The sequence below is a fragment of the Diabrotica virgifera genome, chromosome 6 (genome assembly GCF_917563875.1).
Source record: "Diabrotica virgifera virgifera chromosome 6, PGI_DIABVI_V3a".
Classification (NCBI taxonomy): Eukaryota; Metazoa; Arthropoda; class Insecta; order Coleoptera; family Chrysomelidae; genus Diabrotica; species Diabrotica virgifera.
Window position 1 is genome coordinate 201975818 of NC_065448.1, and position 25000 is coordinate 202000817.

At 33.0% G+C, this 25000-nt stretch overlaps 1 protein-coding gene across 1 annotated transcript; it reads left to right on the forward strand.

Moving 5' to 3' along the window:
* The first annotated feature begins 1948 nt into the window (after nucleotides 1-1948).
* LOC126886674 (3'(2'),5'-bisphosphate nucleotidase 1) lies at nucleotides 1949-25000 on the forward strand. The gene is made up of 7 exons (XM_050653661.1): nucleotides 1949-2081; nucleotides 2136-2258; nucleotides 7726-7854; nucleotides 7913-8050; nucleotides 20549-20751; nucleotides 22840-22924; nucleotides 24641-25000. Exons 1-7 carry the CDS (start codon nucleotides 2046-2048, stop codon nucleotides 24899-24901), a joined length of 975 nt encoding a protein of 324 aa, XP_050509618.1. The 5' UTR covers nucleotides 1949-2045; the 3' UTR covers nucleotides 24902-25000.

Below are 25000 nucleotides of genomic sequence, written 5' to 3' on the forward strand. Positions count from 1 at the left end.
TGGAAAATCAAATACATGATTTTACTTTTCAAAGCTCTGGTAATAGGTATGGCATGACATTTTACTTCACATCAATGTAGTCAGCAAATCACTGCAGAGTATTGATATTAATTTGAGTGTATCAAGCTGTCAGTTTATTAGAAAAAAACAGAAATCCATTTTAAGTCTCTCAGAAGTGATTTAAAATTCCAGGACTAGTTGACAGACGCAAAAGAGTTCTATCAAAGTTAGAAATTGAAAACCCGAAAATCAGAGGCACACTAACATCAAGAAAGAGGAAAGTGAAAAGACTAATTCGGCTATGGGGCTGAAGATGAAAGAATGGACCTAGATCCAGAGATGCGATATATATATATATAATATATATATATATATATATATATATATATTTAAAAACATAAGATGTAGATATATATATATATATATATATATATATATATATATATATATATATATATATATATATATATATGTTGACTTCTATTTGTGATAGATTTCAGCAAATTAAGAGCCATGAAGAAATTGTTGAGTTTTTGTACGACATAAACCAAATTAAGCATATGACTGCTAGTGATTTATCAGATAAATGTTTTTAGCTATGTGATGATTTAGCTTTTGGTGAGTCAAAAGATCTAAATTATGCTGATCTAAAAGATGCACTCAAAGTATTTTCCACGATTGTGAAGCCCAAGAGTACACCTCTAGAGACACTGAAAGTGATTAGAGAGTGTGATTTTGATTTCTCACCCAACGTTAGTGTTGCTTTGAGGATTTTTGTAACCCTACCAGTGACAGTGGCCTCTATAGAGAGGGAAGCTTTTCAAAGCTAAAATTAATAAAAAATTACTTAAGATCAACTATGTCCCCAGGAATGTTTGAGTGCACTAGCGACAATCTCTATTGAACACGAAATAGCGGAGTTCCTGGATCTTTGAGAATTATTAAAGACTTAAAAGAAGACTTTCTCGTGCCAAGATAAAAAGAGTAGTGCTTACTTAAAAAGGTAAGTGTGTAATTATGGATATGCATAGTGAGTTTGTGAATATTAAAGCAGGTTTTAATATAATAATAGTAATGTAGTAAAATTTCATGACAATATTGCAAATACATATATGAATTTTTAAGCGTGTATCGTTCAAATACAGTGGAAAATGGCGTATTAAATAATTTATCACAAAGCACACATCAATAAAAATATAAAAAAAATACAATCGCGTGATTTAAGTTGGCGATGCTGGAGGAAGGTAGCGACTCATGGGTCTACCAAAGGGGGGCGGCGCGGTCGTCAATCTTGCCCAGGGCGGCAAAATCCCTAGGGGCGGACCTAGTACAGACTGTGAGTATTGACCCTTTTTTCATATTAGGACCCCACCTCACACCTGCAACCATTTCATCACCTATGTAGGTACATACCTACCTGAAATATGAAATGTTGTAGTTTTACTTTGCTTTTAATGATATATGGCGTAGGTATTCTTTGCTTGCCAAGTTCATAGATAATAGATAAAGTCTTAAATGCAATTTGAATAATGGGAAATCATAGGACAGATAATCGTGGTTCCATAATATATGAGTTGTCAAGCCTTAAAATACGTATTTTCGCATTTCTCATATTTTAAATCGCTTATAACTCGGAAACCATCAACTTTTGAGAAAAATGACAAGATGAATTTTTTGTTTAAAAAGACCCAAAATACCTAAACAAATATTTTCTGAAGCAAAAAAGGTCTCTTTTGAATTTGTTTAAACAATTTCTGCCTAAAAATTTCGCTCGGCACCCATCTGATTTGTTTAAAAGAGGTCATCTTTGAACAGGAATCCGCAAATAAACCGAATCAGAAATTTTTTCATACGGGAGGAGCATCACAACACGTACTAAAAGACAAAATCTCAAAATCAGTGAAATGAACTACGCGTGCGGAAACCTCGTCTCGATTGACTTGCATATTCAGCCAGGCATAACTTATTTTCTAGGTGAATGTCTAATTGAATTCTTGACCTTGCATTTAAAACTTTTCTAAACAAAACCGCTATTTTTTACACGTATGATCTTGATAAAGGGAATATCAAAATTCGTTACGGTATAGATAATTGATAATTTGTTTTAATTTACAAACTACAATTTTCTGTTAAAGATGTCCTGCCAGAGTGCTCCACTTATTTTGCGGCTTTTAGCCTCTTCAGTTACTACAGCAAGAAGAGCTGGCTCTATTATTAAAGATGTGATGGAAAAAGGTGAATTGGGAATAATACATAAGGTATAGTACACATTCTTATGGGAAAGGTAACAATTTTTTGCACTTTCAATTGTCCTCTTACTATAACAACAGGAATCATGTTTAACAAGACAGGTAAAATCATGGAAATATTTTGTTTACTTTAACTAACCCTCATGTGACCTCTGCCACTAGGTAGACTATATTAAATTTCAATTCAAGATGCAGTAGAAATAAACAAACCAAGACACATTAAATGCTACTAGGAGCACTCCCGAATTTACAATGTATAAACTTTAGAAATCATGATTTGGGATTTACAATGAATATACATTGTAAATTATGATTCGGGAGTGCTCAAAGTAGCATTTAACGTGTGGTGGTTTGTTTATTTCTACTGCATCTTGAATTTAAATTTAGTATAGTACAGTACTCCAATAAATTAATGCACCATCTTAAAATTGGGACATTTTTGATGTCTCGAATTTCCTAAACCTGTTGTCGGATTTGAGTGTTTTTTTAATATGTTATAGCCTTATTCTTTAACAATGTAACTGTAATAATGTTGTTAGATAGGCAAATGTCATTGTATACCAGGTGTAACAATCATATTGTGTTTTTTTTTCCTAAAACTTCGGAACACCCTGTGGAATTAGAGATTGCAATTGCTGGATCCAGCATCCAGCAATCCAGAGTCTTTTTTATATGCTGGATCCTGCAAACCGTGCTGGATACAGCAGCGCGGATCCGCAAACGTGTCAAATTCGAAATAAGTTACTTCATATTTTCATTGGCCTCTTTATTCAAAGTCGTGTGTCAGCAACAGTTTGCTTAGTATGCTGTAACGTTTCTACAGCCTAAAATTTTGCATCGATAAAGTTTTGATAGACATTTATTTATTCTGCAATCAAATTCTCTGCTGGCAATAATCAAAAAGTTGATACTTTTCAACCGGTGAAACTGGCTGTAGAAGCTGGTTGCAGAGGAGAGTCCACTTTGATAACGGCTGACACAACCATAAAATTTGCCAACAAAGTAAATAGCCAGGACTCTAGCGTTAGTTCCGAGCTATCGACAGCACTACACAACAGAATAGTGGAACGGCGTCTCTCTGAAATTACAACTGCATTAATTCCTCACTAGAACTGCCAGACTAGCAAACCAGCACCTTAACGTTGACCTTTTTCAAACTTATAGCAAGTTCCTGAGTCAGGTTTTAGTAAACATTAACTAAGACTTATTGTGCTGTAAAAATAATAATAATAATAAACTCAAAAGTGACTTGTCTGCTTATGTCCACCGACCACACTAATTAATGTCCTTAGGTATGATTATTTGTGTAATTTGTATTGGTAATATATGTATATTGATAATTTGTATTTTTTGTTCTCTTTATTGTATGTAATTTATATTTTAATCTATTGTTTTTTTTTCTGTAAATGGTTGCAACTGTATATAAATAAATAAATAAATAAATAAATTTAGTGTACTTACAAAATCCCAAAAATGGATGATGAAGGACTAAACAGTCCTGGTTACTTCTCCATGCCGAAAAAGAATGCAATGCGACACGAGATGAAACATTTGTTGAGTCGTATAAATAAACAAGTGATTGTGGAAGAGGTGTCAGAGGACATAATGGTAGTAGAAGATGGGCTGCTAATCCAGAGTCCATGAATTTTACTTTAGAACAAAAACTTGAGATTGAACTGAAACGTGAGAGAGAAAATACTTCTATAACCAAAAAAAATTGGTTTTCCAAGAAATTATTCAAAGATTTTGAAAATATAATGACTGTTTATGAGACCAAAAGAGCGAAAGGCGATCATTTGTCCATGGTTTATAACCATTTGATGATCTTAAAACCCACCAGTGTAGAAGCAAGGACTTTCTCAGCAACTGGGTATATGTGCAGTTTTGTGCAAAGTAGGTTAGGTGGTAAGACTATAGATAAAATATGTTTTTTAAGGTCTCACTTTTAAAAAACTAAATCATTTATGTTTCTGTTATTTAGAAATTTAGAATACATACAGACTGGTTTTTATCATGAGATCAAAAAACGTTCTCAGTAAGCCATGGAAGAAAAACAAATTACTTAACTTGTGTCAGTTCAAAATTGTCGTCAATGAAATTTGCTTCAAATGAACTACTCTTACAACAGATAAGTTAATTTGGATAAAATTTCATTTGTGACAATTCTCAGCAGACACAAGCAAAGTTGAACAAAAAGTTGTTCAAAAATGAACAAGAAAAAACATTAAAATCGTGTTTATATTTTGAATCCACATTTTGCTGGATCCAGCTGGATTCAAGCCAATCTTGCAAAAATCCAGCTAGATTGAAAATGCTGCTGGATTGCAATCCCTATGTGGAATATTCTAGCATTTATAAAATGTTGAAATTAAAACTCGATTGTAGCCTTAGGCTTTCTTAACATTTTGTTTTTTGATTCATTCCCTTATGTTCGATAATAAAAGAGATATGTTGTACTTTTATATTACAAATGAGGTTTGCTATTTGGTCTTGATTAATACAATTTTGTCCCACAAATTTGATCGGGTTAAGATCTAGACTATGCGGTGGCCAATTCAAAGTTAAGGATTTACCCATTGTAAATATTTGGTCACAGTTCATGCAACGTGAGGTCTTGCATTATCATGCGTAAGCAAAAAATTGTTACTAATATAAGGAGCCGATAGCCTGGTAGCTAAGTCCTTTGCTATGTAAGGTCACTGCTTGAACACGAACACACTCATCGCAGGTCAAATTCCTTGTAGCGGGTTCCATTTCCACCAAACAACAAAAAAATTATGGACTTCACTGAAACTTTAAATAATAAATCTACGAATTTTCACAACAAACCCGACATTTTTTGACTGTTATCAATTTGACATTTATCAAATTTTTAATTTCCCAGTTAATTACTCCTCCTAGTTTAAAAACAGGGTATCAAATATTCCACAGGGTGTTGCAAACTTTGAGAAAAAAACAGTTTGATTGGTACACCCAGTATACAATGACAATTTACCTGTCTAGCAACAATATTATTAAAGAATGAGGGCATAATGTATTAAAAAAATCACTTAAATCGTATAACAAGTTCAGAAAATTTGAGACATCAAAATTACCTATTTTAGGTGGTGCGTTAATTTCTTGGAGAAGTGTATATTCTGAAAAATAAATAAGCTAAAGAAAAGTACAAGGACTACTAAAAGCTGCAACAAAAACTTAAACCAGATTAGTTTTAGGTTATTCTAGATTTTCATTAGTTATTTGGAAGATGTTTTTTTTTTTTTTTTTTTGGCTTTAAGGTAAAACCCACACAGCCAGATATACAAATTTTGTAAAAGAGAGGGCAAGGATTTGACTGGAAGATGTTCATTTGTAGAATTATCAGAAATATGAGGCTAGACGTGCAAGAAGGGCGGATTAGACTTTTTGTGATTTTTTTACCATTCTTTTCTACATTCGTCTCTTACCATGACACAGGGTTCCTGGCACATTCATGTCTTCCTCTGCCTCCCCTTTATTCTTTTGTTTCCCATTTTGGCTTTTTGTACCTTCTTTGTTAGTCTCTTTTGCTCCATTCGTTCTATGTGGTCAAACCATATCAATTGTTTCTTTTCGATCATCCTAATTATCTGTTAATATCTTCATTTCTGAATCTTTCAAACTTCGTAACTCCAGCTATTCTTCTCATGTATTTCATCTCTGTCACATTTATCATTGATTCATGTTTCTTTTGCACAATCCATTTTTCCATCCCATATGCCATTATCAGATTTACTATGCTGCTATATACTCTCAGTTTAGTTTTGTTGTCGTTTTCTGTTTTTAATGTTGTATTATTTAAAGAATATACATGTTAGTAGTAGGTCTGGATCCCGCGTATGAAAAAAAAGTTGATTAATAGCAAGCTGAAAATTTGTTAATAGCTTAAGGGTGTCTAGTGGGATAAACTTTGATATATGGGAACACTGGAACAGGGGCAGTTTTAATTGTGGAACAGCTTAAAAATTTGGAACGGTCACACCACGAAAACGGCACATTTATTTTGTCCGACAGAATAGACTTAAACTCTCCGAACAAAGATTAAACTCTCATGCAAAAATCAGACTGCTATTTATCACCTGTCATAATTCCTGTCATTTGACATATTCTACATGTTCCACTCATTAAAACGCCCGTTTGGTGATAAATAGCAGTCTAATTTTTGCATGAGAGTTTAATCTGTTCGAAGAGTTTAAGTCTGTTCTGTCGGACAAAATAAATGTGCCGTTTTCGTGGTGTGACCGTTCCAAATTTTTAACCTGTTCCACAATTAAAACTGCCCCTGTTCCAGTGTTCCCATACATCAAAGTTTATCCGACTAGACACCCTTAAGCTATTAACAAATTTTCAGCTTGCTATTAATCAACTTTTTTTTCATACGCGGGATCGAGACCTATAGCCTTGTTCAGTTTATTACTTTTAGTTTTGTTGTCGTTTTCTGATTTTAATGTTGTATTATTTAAAGAATATACACGTTAGTAGCCTTGTTCAGTTTATTACTTATTACCATGTTTTCCCATTATATGTTATTATATTTCCCAAATATTCAAAACTAGATACTTCTACTTCTAGTACTTGTTCCCTTCCTTACTATTATATTGGTATTCCTTTCTTTTTTCTCATCTTCATTTATTATCATAAGTTTTGTTTTATTGAGATTCATTTCCATTTTTAAATTTGGTATCTCTTTTTACCAAATGTCTTCTTAGTTTTTGCATTTTTTTTACTGTGTCTGTGATTAGAACTATATCATCAGAGGATAGAAGGGAGATAATCATTATTGCATTTAAGTTTTTGTATCCTACTACATATTGAAGGTTTCTTGTTTGATGGTTTGTATTTTTTATTAAGGTATCTACAACAATTATAAATAAGAGAGGACTTAGTCCACCTCTTTGTTTTACCTTCCCTTATCCCATTTAAATGTGTCTTCTTCTTGTTCCGCTCCTATTGGAGATTGGAAATCATCACCATTCTGATCTAATTACATATATCTGGACCTTGGAGGTAAACTACACTATGTCGACATGGTATTGTTTTGAATAAGTTCCTTTAATCCACTTATTTTATTAGTTGTATTCTACAAATTGGATATATATTATCATTAAAATATGGTCATATTGTCTTTCAAACTATTACGAGATATATCAGATTTTTATAACTTTCTAAGTGCTCTAAACTTTGTTTCAACCACACGCTAAACACAGCTGCTTGAAATTCGAAATGACATAGTGTAGTTTACCTCTGAAATCCAGATATATAGATTTTATGACTTTTATCATCTTTTTTGGTATATTATAACTTTCCAATATTTTCCACATTTCTCTGTCACCCTCACTCCACAACTTTTTTCTCAAAACAGGGATTTTCGAGTTCACCCTTTTTGCACACATAGCCTCGTATTATCTATCCTCTTTTGGTTTAAAAATTTGAGCATTAGAATTTGTTGTTTTTTCAGGGTTTGAGTAAAAATGATGTCCAAACTGAAGCTGATAGATCAGCACAGCAGTGTATTATAACTTCCCTAGCAAGACAATTTCCTAATGTTACGATTATAGGAGAGGAAGGACCTTTAGATGAGAGTGAAGTTAGTATAATTTAAATAGATTGGTAGTGAAAATATGTTAACTTTTCTAATGATGTAGGTTCCTAGTGATTGGATTGTTACAGAAAGTGATCAGAACATTTTACAAAGAAAGTGCCCTGAAAATTATGTTAATGTTAAACCTGAAGATATTGTTGTATGGGTAGACCCGTTGGATGGAACTTCTGAATATACAGAGGTAATTGATATTTTTATTATTAATTGCGCTCAAAGAATGCCATAAGTCAAAAAAGCAAAGTATCAAGAAAACGACGTTTGACATAAGTCAAAAAAGCAAAGTATCAAGAAAACGACGTTTGAAATTTGTGTTAAAATTTTTCCTGGCTTAATTCAAAAACTATTAAAATTAGAACAATAAATATTTTAGTAAGTTACAAAGATTTTTGAAGCTCTACAAAATAGCGTAGTAAGTCTACTAAAAATATAAAAAAAAAATATTTATTTTGTAGTTGTGAAACTATACAAATACAATAACGATATATTTACGAAATACAGTAAGGTCTCTTTTTATGCGGATTATTTTTATGCGATTTTGAAGTTATGCGGTTGGTATTTCATACAAAAATGTCTATTATTAACAATTAGTATAATAGGGAACTTGCATAAAACTTTACACAAAATCACAACAGAACATAATTTAGAACCTCTATCAAAGATAAGTTTTGTTTGTCTTTGGTTTGGCACCTAAAGACGACTATAAATTCAACTTATACCAGCCACCCCAAAACGCGTCGTGACGTCACGGGGTTATATGTTTACATTCTACACCAATAGGGAACTTGTACATTTTTTTATTACATAATCATGTTCAGCATTGTATAAAAATGAAATTTACAAAATTTCACGCCTGAAAACTCATAATAACTTAGAAGTACAAATTTAAAGTCTTTCTTATCTTAAAATAGTTCAAACGAGCCGCGACTCACAGAGTTTGACTATGTGGTTCTGTTTATGGTTATATTTACGTATATTGTTCTTCTTCTTTAGTTTATTGGCCTCCACCTACTTGGGTATTTGGCCAGCTCGTCGTCGGGGAATAAAGGAAAAATATTTATATTCTAATGACATTTATCGTATGTCGTCGTAATAATATATACCAGTTTGTTGAGATTGGAGTTTGATACAGTTTTTGAAGGAAAGGAAAGAAGGTTTACTATTGAAAATAAAAATATTTTGTAAAAGTACAAATTTTCTATGAATAAAATAAATGAATAACCATTTTCAATTTCGTTGCAAAACGAAAACACAGCCGAACCATATCCTAGTCCAATCAGAGAGTGCTGCAAGCACCCCTACCGGTTTCGAAACTTATTAGTCTCTCATCAGGAGGCACATATGCTGCTCTCCCTGATCCAACCAAAACAAACCCCAGCGTGCAGTCCCGGATTGCAACGAACGAAATGGCATAGATGCCCTAGCGGCAACTGCTAGCAAAAAGACTAAGTTTTCACTCTAATGGCATATAAAACAACATTGTTTTCATTCTGGTGGGGTGTAGAATAGCATTATGTTGTTTTATATGCCATTAGAGTGAAAACTTAGTCTTTTTGCTAGCAGTTGCTGCTAGGGCATCTATGCCATTTCGGTCGTTGCAATCCGGGACTGCACGCTGCAATTGGACCTCATTGCCTTCTTTATGTATGAATAGAAAACAAAAAAGTTGTGACTGGCTAATTGACACCTCAGTCTACGCCATAAAAAAAACCATAAACGGAACCACATAGTTAAACTCTGTGACGTCACGGGTCGTTTAAACTATTTTAAGATACAGAAGACTTTAAATTTGTACTTCTAAGTTATTATGAGTTTTTGAAGCGTGAAATTTTGGAAATCTCATTTTTATACAAAACTTAACATTATTATGTAATAAAAAAAATGTGCAAGTTCCCTATAATATTAACTATTCCCATCCATAATAGTCTGAGAGTTTGCAGTTCGGGTATTCCCCTTGTTACATGATGTACCATGCAGCTATTATATCAATCTGAATTTCGCATTGAAAGGTATTAGGTCTGGATCCCGCGTATAAAAAAGTTAATTAATAGCAAGCTGAAAATTTGTTAATAGCTTAAGGGTGTCTAGTCGGACAAACTTTGATAAATGGGATCACTGGAACAGGGAAGTTTTAATTGTGGAACAGGTTAAAAATTTGGAACGGTCATACCTTGAAAACGTCACATGGTTTTTGTCCGACAGAACTTCCAATTGATTTGTTACCCTTTCATTAAACTCTAATGCAAAAATCAGACTGCTATTTATCACCAAATGGGCATTTTAATGAGTGGAACACGTAGAACATGTCAAATGACAGGAGTTATGACAGGTGATAAATAGCAGTCTGATCTTTGCATTAGAGTTTAATGAAAGGGTAACAAATCAATTGGAAGTTCTGTCGGACAAAATACATGTGACGTTTTCGTGGTCTGACCGTTCCAAATTTTTAACCTGTTCCACAATTAAAACTTCCCCTGTTTCAGTGTTCCCATATATCAAAGTTTGTCCGACTAGACACCCTTAAGCTATTAACAAATTTTCAGCTTGCTATTAATCAACTTTTTTTTCATACTCGGGATCCAGACCTATATAGCCTGTAATTGTTTTGAAATTAAATTTAAATGTTGCTGATTTCAAGTTGCAGTATAATAAACAGCACATTTTGATTTCTGGATTAAAACATTTATTTAAGTGTCGTAAAGTTTTATGTTCCATTAGAAGAGGTTTTTGCAATCTCAATATCGGCGTTAGTCTGCGTTTTTAATTTCTTCTTTAAGATTTTATTTGGTCCAATGAAGAAAAGAAAACATCAAAGACACAATTTTTGGTATACAAACGTCCACCGTTTTATGTGATTTTAGAAAATCACGGAACATATCCCTACTTTTTTAATGCAAGTAAAGTCTTTTTTTATGCGATTTTTTTATATGCGGTTTTCTGAAGAACGTATCCACCGCATAAAACGAGACCTTTTTTTTGTTATGGCATGGACTTTATGTCAATCAGCCAGTCACAACATGACTACTGTATCAAGAAGATTAAATATTTAAAGACCGTAAGTCCATAAAATATCAATGTATCTATGTTATTTCTCAAGCATTAATAGGTCTGGATCCCGCGTATGAAAAAAAAAGTTGATTAATAGCAAGCTGAAAATTTATCAATAGCTTAAGGGTGTCTAGTCGGATAAACTTTGATATATATGATCACTGGAACAGGGGCAGTTTTAATTGTGGAACAGGTTAAAAATTTGGAACGGCCACACCACAAAAACGGCACATTTATTTTGTCCGACAGAACAGACTTAAACTCTTCGAACAGAGATTAAACTCTCATGCAAAAATCAGACTGCTATTTATCACCAAATGGGCGTTTTAATGAGTGGAACATGTAGAATATGTCAAATGACAGGAATTATGACAGGTGATAAATAGCAGTCTGATTTTTGCATGAGAGTTAAATCTCTGTTTGGAGAGTTTAAGTCTGTTCTGTCGGACAAAATAAATGTGCCGTTTTCGTGGTGTGACCGTTCCAAATTTTTAACCTGTTCCACAATTAAAACTGCCCCTGTTCCAGTGTTCCATATATCAAAGTTTATCCAACTAGATACCCTTAAGCTATTAACAAATTTTCAGCTTGCTATTAATCAACTTTTTTTCATACGCGGGATCCAGACCTATAAATTACATTCATGGTAAATCGTTGGTATAAAGGAATATTAAACTGCCCAATGATATGGTAGGTACATGACAACTATTAATTTGATCTAATGTGTTAAATATAATATAGAATTTATTCATTATTTACATTTTCACTATTATCTTGTATTTATGTTTAATTACATACTTAATTTTGATTATTATTATATTGTAAAAATAAAACTACTGGTTTGTGACGAATAAAAGAAGGTGTGAATTATGCTTATTCATTATTATTATCTATGGTAGCGATAAGAAGTATTTGCTTTAAAAATTACATTATATGTTAGAAATAATTTGGAAGATATGCAGTTGTTACTTATTTAATTTTAATTTGATTGATTTTTTATCATTTATAAGATTTGAAAGGTTAAAAGATAAAAAGTTTGGAATTTAATAAATAAAAAAGTTCTCACTGCTAGGGATTCGAACTCATTCGCGGTTAACGTAAAAAATAATACACGAGTAAATAGACGCGAAGATATATGCATTTTTTAGTGGCGTCAATCTAAAAGGGTTTATTATGACTACATATATGAAAATAAAGTTGTTTTTAGTATTTTTTTTACAATGTCATCACATTTTCTCACCTTTTATACCTTCCTTGGATTTCCACAAATGTTTCAATATCGAAATTAGCTACATCAGTCATTCTGGAGCTGTCATAAAAAAGATATAAAAAAATAAAATGGTGTTTATTAAACGTCATTTAATATTTTTTATATATCGAAGTACTGAACTCATAGTTCAATCTTCTGATGTATTCTCCACAAGTAAAAAATATCGACAAGGTCTAAAGGTTCTCATTGTTAAGTCTATAGTAGAATATTGGCAGCTTCCTCAGCCACCTGATTAGTTACTCCTGTGATTGATACTGCGCCATCATTTTCTTCGTCTTGGCTCTCATTTTCTCATTACCAATATATTTTCTTTTTGAAGTACAATATTCAGAACCTATTACTTATGCACAACCGCCCAGACATATGCAACAATCGCCAGAATCATGTAATATGCGTCATTTCATACTTTCGTATTCAAACAACTACCAGCAATGCATAGAAAGGTAAAGGCAGCTAAACCAATGTGATTATGTATCTTTTGACTGTACATTTTGAGATTAATAAACATGAATCGTAGAATTATGTACCTACTTTTGAATGTATTTTTACGAAATTTTGATTATTTCAAGTATATTTTTACTTTTTATTCATTAACAAATGTTATAAATTTATTGCTATAAAATCTTTGCTCGACGTTTATCTTACATTAATACATATCTACTTAAAAAAAAAGAATTTGCTTTACAGCAATAAAATTGATAAACTACAAAACGCTTTACAGCGTTTTCAATATACGCGTTCTTTTTTTACTTTCACTGCCGGTCAAAATAAGGTCGTACATGGCTCACTTATCCCGGAGTTATGAATAAGAATAGATCCGGTCTGATCCTTATACCTGCGTATTACGACTCTACGATAATATGAGAAAACAACTGTAAACACAAAAATCAATAAATAGGGACTTTTTATTTTACCTCATGACCACGTTTTCAGCATTTGGAACCACTGTGCGTCGTATATAGAGTTTCCGTCGAGTGATTTACGGTGACGCTATTTCGATGATACATCAAAAATGCAATTTGAGTAATGGAAAATCATAGCATGGATAATCCGCAGCCCGGATAATCCGCGCAAGGATAATCAGGGTTCTACAAAGCTGTTTTCATTAAGGCTATGGGTACATAATTCGCAAATATTTTACGGCTATCCGTACTTTTTATGTCTTTACACGGCAAATTACGTGTAGTAAAATTCTCACTGATATGGAAACTGCAGATGTAAACATTAGGTTGACAGTGACATTGTCATTAGAAAGGTAGAGATGGCTATTTCGGTTTCGTTCAGTTTTTTAATGTTCTTGGATAACCTTTACTTGTATAAATGATAGGATTATTTTTTCACTAATTATGTATTCAGTGGTTACCATTATTTATATACTATACAAATAGTCGAAAAAGAAAAAAGTTGTAAAATTATTTTAATAATGTCCTGTTACCATGGAAAGCTTAGATAAGGTCAATACTGTCAAAATTAGATAGACGTCATATCTAGGACACATAATGCGTCATAGGGAATTTGAGCAGCTCCAGGTAATATTAGATGGCAAGATCGAAGGTAAACGGGGTTAAAGAAGAAAGAAAAAATCTTGCTCCGAAACATCAGAGATTGGACTCACACAACAGGAAATGACTTAGTTCATCAAGCCAAGAATAGAGAGAAATTTGCCATATTGACCGCCAACCTCAATAGAGAAGTCACTTAGGAAAAGGAGCCGAAAATATCATTTTATTATTTTTCTTCGAGAAAAAAAAGCGTTAAAACTCTCCGTAAAAAGCGAAGCCTTTTATTATAAAATCTTAAAATCATCTTTATTAAAATATGAAGTCAACATTTAATAATTCACTCAAGAAAATAGACGGAACGCATAAAACGTAGTAGATGCTATTGCTTCGGCAAATAGTCACTACTTTGTAGCATTTTCTTTTAAATAAAAGTAGGTGCTTTTTGCTTTTGTTGAGAAGAACTTACTACACAACAGAAGTACCTACTACTGACCAGAAGTATCTACTACAAAGCGTAGCGCCAGCCGTGTCTGCATTACACCAATCGTGATGGAATTAGTTTTCCATGTGCTTGTGATTTGTGAATTCACATTTTTACGTACCAAATTATTAGAATTGTACATGAGTAAAAATGAGTGACTCAGATCCGAAGCGACAAAAGAGTCACGCGAGGATAAAAATGAACAATTGTTATTTGTTAATCTTCTTCACAATTATTAAATTTTATTTGATAAAAGAATGACCCCAAAAATTAAGAATCTTCTTCTTAGTTTGTAAATTTTTCTATGACACACATTCATAAATGCTGCCATATTGTAACAAAAAAATACCTACGCCGAAGACGTCCACCCACCAACTTCACTTAAACTGAAGCAAAATACTACTAAAGAAGCACATACTTTAAAAGCGTAGTACATTCTTCTATGTAGGCTGGTAAATAGTAGCAAATACTACGGAGAAAAGCAAATGCTTTTTTAAGTGTAGAGAAATCTTCAAAAATGTAGTACGTACTTGAACCATTAGCATTTACTACATTTTATGCCACCATGGGCACTTTACTTCATAACTAAACTCGTACCTACCTATTTACGGTTATCGGAACAAACTCTTATAAAATAATACTTTTATTTGAACTTTAATGACTTGAAATACTTGGATTTTTCATAAATAATATATAAACAATAAATAACTTTTTATTAATTGTACGCCTTAAATAAATTATTATTTTTCAAATACACTATCAATTCTATTTAATAAACAACTCTTTGATTGATTTTATTATCATCGTAAAAGCGTTAGTGGCAGAATGAACTGCTATATCAAAATAGCGGGTCGGACACATCTCTACTTGTCACTGTCTTGAGTCTTGTCATAACATTATATTCGAATGAGTGCGTTGTATAACAAAGATAGCGAATGTTCGATTTCCACGGACATGGTGTCCATTTTTTCCGAATCCTGAAAAAACTAATAAATATTTTTAAAAAATTTAAACACAAAATGAAAGACTAAATTATTATCGAGGGCCGAAAGTCCCTTAGAATATATAAGAAGTTTCTTTCGAATGAGATATTTGAAATTAAAAATCACACTATGTCAAGTCCTTTGTACTTAAAGGACGTAAGTATTTGTAATGAAATAATACTCGATGTAAAATACTTTATTTTAAAGAATTATGCACATGGTTTCCATTTTCTATCGCAGTATTAAGTATCTGACAGCTGTCGTTCAGATGACAGTAGTACCAACCTACATTCATGGTTAAGGGAGTTTTACACGAACATAACACCTCCTCCCTTGACCATGAATTACAAAAGTTAACTAGAAGTAAAAGTACTTACAAATTCAGTCTGGTAACAGGTTTCCTTACTCTAGTGGAACGCCTTAAAATGGGTTCCTCAGTTTCAGTTTGAGCCCCAGGTACACTATTCGAACTTTCCATATTGTTTGAAATTTCGGATTCATCAGTAATCACTTCGGTAGGTGGTGGTGAGACACTGTGCTCTGGAATTGATGCCTCCCTCGGAATCAAATTGTGAGTAATGGTATCCGGAATGTAACATGTTGGATTATTTTGAGATGGAGTATATTCCCCAATTTGCCGTATTTGGTCTACATGACGTTTCCATGTTCTACCATCATCTAACTGAATTAAATAATGCAATAACCCTAATCTGAGTACAATAATGCCAAATTGCCATTTAGAATGAAAATAATCCCTCACGGAAACCCTAGTTCCTATATCAAAGTTTCTTAGACTCATATCAGTATAGGTAACTCTATCACTACATGAAGGTTTAAGTAAATCTAATCTATTCCTTATTTGTCTTCCTAACATAAGTTCTGAGGGACTTTTACCTGTAACTGTATGTGGGCTTCTGCGGTATTGCATAAGTAGCTTACATAATTCAAACTCCCTGTCATTTCCCTCACTTCGCATAGCCCTTAAACATTTTTTTAGTATTTGGACATATCTCTCTCCCTGTCCATTAGTTGCAGGATGGTAGGGTGCAGTAAATTTTTGTGTAATTCCATTATCTTTCATAAAAGTTCTAAACTCATGAGAGTCAAATTGTCTACCATTGTCTGTAACAAAAACTTTAGGAATACCAAAAGTTGTAAAAATTTTTCGGCAAATTTCAATAGTAGTTTTTGTAGTAGTATTTTTTGTAAAATGAATTTCAGGCCATTTACTGAAGGAATCTACCAATATAAAATAATAACCTCCATTGAAAGGTCCAGCGTAATCAGCATGCACTCGTTCAAAACAAAATTTTGGTGGCTCCCATATATGAGAATTATCTTTAATTGGGTTGTTCTTGTGCTTATTGCACTCTAAACAATTTTTACAAAGTGACTCAATATCCTGGTCTATGTGAGGCCACCAGCAATAACTACGAGCTAAAGATTTCATTCTAACTATTCCAAAATGTGCAGTATGTAATTCTGTCAAAATTTTATTTCTCAATTTAGTAGGTATAACTACTCTTTGTCCTCTCATAATAACATCAGATTGTAATGAAAATTCAGCTTGATTTATATTGAAGCTAAATCGTTTATCAACAGGTTTTCCTGTTTTTAACCCAACAAGTAATTTTTTTAAGGTATGATCATTTTTTGTATGAAAAGCTAGATCTCTAATATTTGTAGGCAAAGTTTCAATTTGATTTATTTCAAAAATATCTGGCTCATCATGTGTGAAATTTTGTTCTGATTTTATAGGTAGACGTGAAAGTGCGTCAGCATTGAGATGAGAATCTGTATTTTTGTAACGAATGTCATAATTCAAACCTTGTAAGAAAATTGCATAATGTTGCATTCTTGTTGCACTTAAAACTGGTAGGCTTTTATCAGGTGCAAAAATTTGAACTAACGGTTTATGATCAGTGAGCAAAGTAAATTTCCTAGCACATAAATAATTGTAAAATTTTTTTACTCCAAAAATTATGCTGTAAGCTTCTTTGTCTATTTGTGAGTACCTTTGCTGTGTAGTAGTAAGAGTTTGAGAAGCAAACTGTAAGGGTCTCTCTGTACCATCTGAAAAGATATGTGAAAGTACTGCACCTACCCCATAGGGTGATGCATCAGTTGCTAGGACTAATGGTAAATTTGGGTCATAGTGACATAAAACATTTCTAGAACAAATGAGTTTTTTTGCTTTGTCAAACGCAGTTTGACAAGTATTCGACCATTTAAAATTGACATTCTTTTTAAGTAAATTATTTAATGGTTGTAAAATTGTAGAAGTATCTTTTAAAAAACGTCTGTAATAATTAATTAGGCCACAGAAACTCCGAACTTGAGTTCTGTTTGTAGGTATTGGAGCATTTGCAATTGCAGTTACCTTATCTGCACTAGTAGACACACCCGTTTTACTCATCTTATATCCACAGTAGTCAATCTCGTCTTTGAAAAATTCGCTTTTATCCAAATTTATATGTAAATTATGTTCAGATAATTTCTTTAAAACTTGTTCAAGTCTTTGTAAATGTAAGGTATTATTTGGAGCTGTAATTCTTATATCATCCTGAAATATTGAAATACCATCTATTCCTTGTAGCATTTGCTCCATTAAACGTTGCCATTTGGCAGGAGCACTAGCAATTCCAAACATTAATCGATTTGGTTGAAATAAACCTTTATGGGTGTTTAATGTAAGTAAATGTTTCATTTCATCTTTTATTGGCAAGTGTAAGTAAGCTTTCGTAATATCTATTTTTGTATATTTGTCCCCACCTGCTAATTGGGAAAGTAGGTCATCTGGTGTAGGTAAAGGGTATTCATCCACTTCAATGCAAGGGTTTAATGTGATTTTAAAATCACCACAAATGCGTATGTCCCCATTTTGTTTAACTACAGGAACAATAGGAGTTGCCCAGTCCGAAAATGCTACTTTCTTTAAGACTCCCTGATTTACTAAGGACTCTAATTCTGCCTCAACTTTAGGGCGTAATGCAAAAGCTACAGGACGGGCCTTACAAAATTTTGCTTTAGTACCAGGTTTTAGATAAATTTCAGCCTCTAACCCTTTTATTTCACCAACTGACTTTTCAAATAAATGTTTATATTTATCTAACAAAGTTGCAATTTCAAAATTTTCATGTAGAATTGTATTTACCTGATGTAAATTGATTTCCAGAGCATGTATCCACTCTCGACCAACCAGTGAGTAGCCATCACCATCCACCACATACAACTTTAGAGTGTGCTTTAATTCCTGGTGCTCAACCTCCACTGAAACTAAACCTAAAACATTCAAATTATTTTTGCAGTATGTAGTTAATTTAACATCCGATTTTTGTAATTGTAATGCAGGAAAATATTTTTCAAATATATTTTTATTTATGATTGTAACAGCAGCGCCAGAATCAATTTCAAAATTTAAAATATTACCATTCACTTTTAAATTTATAAAAAATTTATCTTTGCAATTTCCAGCATTTACTTCTAAGACCTCTTGAGCAGAGTTTACTGAATTTACTTGCCTGTGTGAATTTTGTTGTGCCTTTAAACAAACTTTTTGAATGTGTCCGACGTTTTTACAAAAGTTACAGATTAAATGCTTTTTATTACATTTATCGGCTAAATGCGAGGTGTCTCCGCATCTATAACAAGCCCTATTACGGTTATTTGACATTGTAAAAGTATTATTAGGAGAGCTACTATGATTATTTACTGTATTATTATCATTAAATTTACTAGTGTTTGTATTTTTATGAAAACTTTTTGCTTTCGCATTTAAAACATTTATACTAGCCTGATTGTAATTATTGTTGTGAGAAAATTGATTACTATCCTTTTCTGAAGTTTCCATGCTTGCTGCAATTTCTACGGCTCGGTCCAAGTCCAATCCCTTTGTTTCTAATAGTCTGGCTTGAATCCTCTTTGACTGTAAACCAAAAACAAACTGATTTCGTATAGCACTTTTTAAATATGTGGAAAAGTTGCAGTTTATGGCAAGTTTCTGTAGAGAATGTAGGTATTCTTGTATACTTTCGCCTTCTGCTTGTCTTTTTGATTGAAACCTAAATATTTCAGCAATTTCAAGTGGTGCAGGGTTGTAAAAATTATCCATTAACTTAACTGTATCCTCATATGACTTGTCTTCAGGGACCTCTGGAGCTAGTTTATCGCACAGTGTATCGTATGCTTCCGACCCCATGTAATGTAGTAAATAGGGCAATTTCATTTCCTCTGGAATTTTAAAAACTTTGTATGCTCCTTCCAGCCGTTTTACCCACCTGGACCATTTTGTAGCTGTCTGGTTAAAAGGTTCAACGGAAAACTGGAATGTAGAAACTTGTGTAGACATTACTGGAGCTGTAGCAGGTGCAACTATCGCAGTTGTAGTCGAGGAACTCGTGTTTGTACCGGCTGTAGTTGGAACGTTGTAGTTGATGTAGTGTCTGTAATATTTGTATCCCATCCTCGTCGCCAAATGTCAAGTCCTTTGTACTTAAAGGACGTAAGTATTTGTAATGAAATAATACTCGATGTAAAATACTTTATTTTAAAGAATTATGCACATGGTTTCCATTTTCTATCGCAGTATTAAGTATCTGACAGCTGTCGTTCAGATGACAGTAGTACCAACCTACATTCATGGTTAAGGGAGTTTTACACGAACATAACACACTACATTTTCTCTTAGTTTTTCACCCCTGTAACTTATTAAAAACACTTGGATAAACGTACGCAGAGCAGAAAACACTTGGATAAACAAGGTTGCAGAATGGAGCCCAAGAGGAACGAGAAGAAGAGGACGACCTAGAAGATCTTGGAAAAATGAAGTCGACGAAGCCATGTCTAAGAAAGGATTGGAAGACGGAGACGGGAAGATCAAAAAAAATGGAAGTCCTGGCTGACGGAAGGGAAACGGCATTAGCTGTAGACAACCCTTTATATATATATATATATATATATATATATATATATATATATATATATATATCTATATATATCTATATATAACTTATTAAATAAACATTATAGAAGTTCTTAGGGACTTTCGGCCCTCGCTAATAACGTAATCTTTCATTCTGCGTTTAAATTTTTCAAAAATACTTATTCGTTTTCTCAGGATTCGAAAAAAATGAATCCCCATTTGAATAGCATTGCAGCCGAAAATACGTACCGATCCTCTTAATATTAAATACATTTATTTATGCACCTCTGATTTTGTTTAGCATAATTTAATCTTACTGTAGTTAAATAAGTTCCAGATGTTATTTTAGTACCTTGCTAAATTGCTTAAGTATTTTTTAAACATTTATATTATCAAGTATATTGGTTTTCCTGATGTGATATTACATGCATTGGCAAATTCACTACTACTACTAACTAATATACTTTTTTGTTTTAGGGTCTTTTAGATCATGTTACAGTATTAATAGGAATAGCTGTTAGTGGTAGAGCAGTAGGTGGTGTAATTTATCAGCCTTATTATGAGTATAAAACCGTTAAAAATGGTCCGGGTAGAACTTTTTGGGGATTAGTTGGTCTGGGAGTAGGAGGCTTTGAACCAATTAAACCACCTAGCAATAAATTTGTGATAACTACATCAAGGTGAGACTATGTAATTTGTTGGTGCCTGATGACCTTTTGAGTAACCACTGGGAGGGTTGACATGGAAGGGATATGCCATGTCGACAGTGCTTCTCAGGGTGGCATAATTTGTAAGCCATGCCTCATGGGCGATAAATTCAGTTCTTTTTCTTCACTATATTTTCTTACCTTAGTAATGAAATCCACCTCTTCTTTCCAACCAGATCCTTTGGAAACACAAAGAATCTACATGTCCCTCTTTCACTATAGTGTTTACAATCCGGGGTAAAGCACATTATCATTTTTATTATACAAAATACACTGATTCACAAAAGTTCCTACCCCTTCATTTCCTTGGTGAAATCACTAAAAAATTATATTTCATAGAAATTTAAGACCGAATTATGGTAGTATTATCTTAAAAAACACTATATAAGCAGAAAAAGTAGCAGAGGAAGCAAAATTTCAACCTTTATAGGAATTAAAATGGCTTGAGATTGGGCAAATCCTTGGCTTTCAACCTTTGTTTACGAAGTGATAATAAAAATATGACAGTCGTGACTGTCTATTCCTTAAACCGGGATATTCCTATAACCGGTATTCTAATAAGCGGGTTCGACTGAACTACATTTTCCCTGTATATGTTCTTGATTGCTTACGTTAGATTAGCTGGTATCCTTATTTTTGTCATTGCTTTGTATAGTTATTTCCTTGACACGGTGTCGTATGCCTTCCTAAGGTCTGTGATGGTCGTGTATCCATCTTTGTTCTTAGCCCTTTTCTTCTCTATTGTCTGTTGTATTTTTTTGTCTGTTTTGTACATAATTTATGATCTAGACATGATTTTCCTGCTGTGAATACTGCTTGCTCTTCACAGATTTTACCTTCTATACCAGCGATACTCAACCTTTTTTTTTCCTGGGCCACATAGTAGCTATTGCCATAGCTTGCGAGCCGCAATCTTGGTGAAGTAATGTACAGTATGATACAAATGAAAGGAATAAATTCGTTATTTCGTAAATTGGCGACTATAAGGAAAAATCCAGAAACAGGTCGATTTTTTATTTTAAAATTATGATTTTTTGACAAATATGTTATACTAGTGACGTCATCCATCTGAGTGTGATGACGTAATCGATGATTTTTTTAAATAAGAATATGTTACGTGTGCTAGCTTATTTGAAAGGTTATTCAATGCTCTATTCAGCAATTTAAACACTTTTTGCATATTTCATTTTTGAATATGAAGACTCGGTCAGGTATGATCAAGCAAACAACGTGAAGATCAAAAAAGCGCAACTTTTGAGAGTTTTATAGTTATTCGGTACTAATTTCCAGAATTCTCAATATTGATTTGCGTCTCTATTTTCTTTAAAAATTGCCTCCAGATTTGTATCATCTTTAAAATCAATTAGTTCATCTGACAACTTTGCGCTATTAAATCCCAACATCGCAAGTTGTGTAGTAGCGGCTACTTCTAAGTGCCAGAGATTTTCCACTAATAGAAGACATTTCCTAATTTTTCGCAAATCATTCAATCTTTCATGAAATTAATCGCTTAAGAAAACTAAGTAATTAGAAATAGCAGCAAAGTTTTCTAGAGATACATCAATTGCATCTTGTTGACCTTTTACTAATGTCGAAAAGTTATACAGATTTTTTATATTAATTTCCTCGATGTACCTACATCTTTAGCTTGTCCTCGAAAGCAAATACTTTATCCTTCAACTGCGAAATAATTTTATGTTTACCTTTTAATTTGTAAACGACGATTAAGTTCGCCAAGTTTTCCTGTTATGTCGTAATTAAATGCTAAAAGCCACCACCCACTATCTTACTCAAGTTCAAAATAATTTGATCGTTTACAAGGCCCTTAAGTTAGCCTTCGGGTCACATAAAAACGCAAGAGGGCCGCAGGTTGAGTATCACTGTTCTATACTTTTCTCTATCTTATTCCTGAGAATCCTGACATACAGTCTTCCCATTGTAGCGATGACCCTTATTCCCCTGTAGTCACTGTGTCCTGTAACTCTATTCAATTATGGTTTGAAAAAAATATGTTGGGATTAATACTGATTTTGCTGGAGTTATTTTGTTCTTCATTTTTAGATCTCATCGTGATGGTAAGGTAAATGACGCTTTAAAAGCACTAAATCCAGACGATATCATTAGTGTAGGAGGAGCTGGTCACAAGGTAAAAATAGTTGTTTAAATTCTAGAGTCTATTTAAATTGTAGAGCTGGTTAACATATTTTACGGTGTTGTGTCTAGACTTTTACTGTATGTCGATTGGCCAACAGAAAAACAATTATTCTGTTAATATCATTTCAATTTGCATGTATTGTTTAATGGTACGGTTTTAGTGACCATCTTCTTTGTATCAAAAGTTAGTTCGTGAGATCATTGTTTAACTTGCACCTTTAGACTATCCTCAATTTGAAGATTTTCTGAAAAACTGTTGTCAGCATCATGTACTTGCACCAATTAACATACTGTAATTAGAGAACATTTATTTAGAATTGGAAAACATTTTCCATGAGCATAAAATTTTTCCACAAACCATAAGCTTATGCAGATGAATAAAGGTGCTATAAGATATTGAGGACATATTTCAAGCTATTAGCATTTAAATTGTTTTGCTTGAACTTTGCATTTTGTGAAGGTAACATTTTCTACACTTCTGATTTTTTTTAGTTTATCTCTAAATTTGAGTTTATTTCTTCAATGAACACTAAATCAAAATACTTCACTGTAACATTGATTAATTGTCCTCATTCATATTTTGTTTAATTCACCAAAAAATGCGATAATTTTGAACTGGATTGTACTTAAATTATGTTGAATTGTCAAGTGGTTGCCATCAGTAATTCATCACAATTACTCGTCCAATTCCACAACTCTTAATTCCAGGAAGGAAACCAGAAATACTGATGTCCAGATGGTTTTATTTGTGCCTGAACCACCTTTTATTAGTTGAAAATATTTAAATCTGTTTCTAGGTCAAGTACCTACAGTTGCAAATTGAAAGAACAATTTTCTACAGTTCTTTGCATATTTTTTTCTTTCTTTTCTATCCATCCAAAAAGTCTCTACTAGTTTCATTTCTTTTTATCTCACAACTTACTTTTTATCTCACTCACAACAGTAATTGAGCACCTTATTTTTTAGTCGAAGCTCAATTTAATTGTTATTCTTGATTTTCTAGTAAATCGTAAGCCTTCACCTTATAAACTATAAGAGAGATGCATCTCGGGACAGCTAATTGTAGGTTTCAGGATCCTGACTACAAATACTAAAAAAACTAAAAGTACGAATTTTGACGTGAAATTTGGTATGTAGGGTTATAATAATATTTGGAACAACTTTTTCAAATACCTTTTTCCTATATCTCTAACGCGAAACAAAATATCGAAATTTCACCCTGTTTGTGGATTCGTAGTAGGCCGCGTTTAAAGTTTAAATTTCAATTGACTAATTTCAAATCTGTATTTATTTTGATAGCCGAAATATAGGGGTGTCTTCATCTTAAATGCGACACACTGTATATTGGAAGGGCTAAAATGTTTCTTCTGTCACCTTGGTTTTCGCAGTATTGACCTTCATCCCAATTTTTCCACAACTCTCAGTGATTCTATTTAACAGTATATAGTATATGGAGACTATGGTCCGAATCAGTCATTAAAACAGTGTCATCTGCATAGCGGATGTTATTTACTCTTTGTCCGTTTATCCTGATACCTTCTGAAGAATGCGATAAAGCGTTGGCAAATATTACCTCCGAGTAGATTTTAAACAATATTGGTGAAAGCATACAACCCTGTCTGACACCTAGTTGTATTTCAGTTGGCCTTGACGTGTTACCATTGATCTCTATGATTGCTTGTTTCTAATTTAAGTTTTTTGTTTGTAGGTTATCGTCGTGTTAGAGGGAAGAGCTCACGCATATGTGTATGCTAGCCGAGGCTGTAAGAAATGGGACACCTGTGCTCCAGAAGCTGTGTTAGAAGCTGCAGGAGGACGACTAACAGACATCCATGGTAAACACTACGATTATTCCAAAAATGTGTCATTTCCAGACGATCAAGGAATATTCGCAACAGCCAGTGGCGTCGACCATGATGCTTTGATTGCAAAGTTACCTCAGGAATTACGTGATGCATTCCCTTACTAAATTAAGAACAAAATTATATCAGATGTACAGTAGCGATATGCGAAAGTTGAAAGGTTTTAACTGTATTTTATTTATATAATAAATAACATTTAAGTCTTA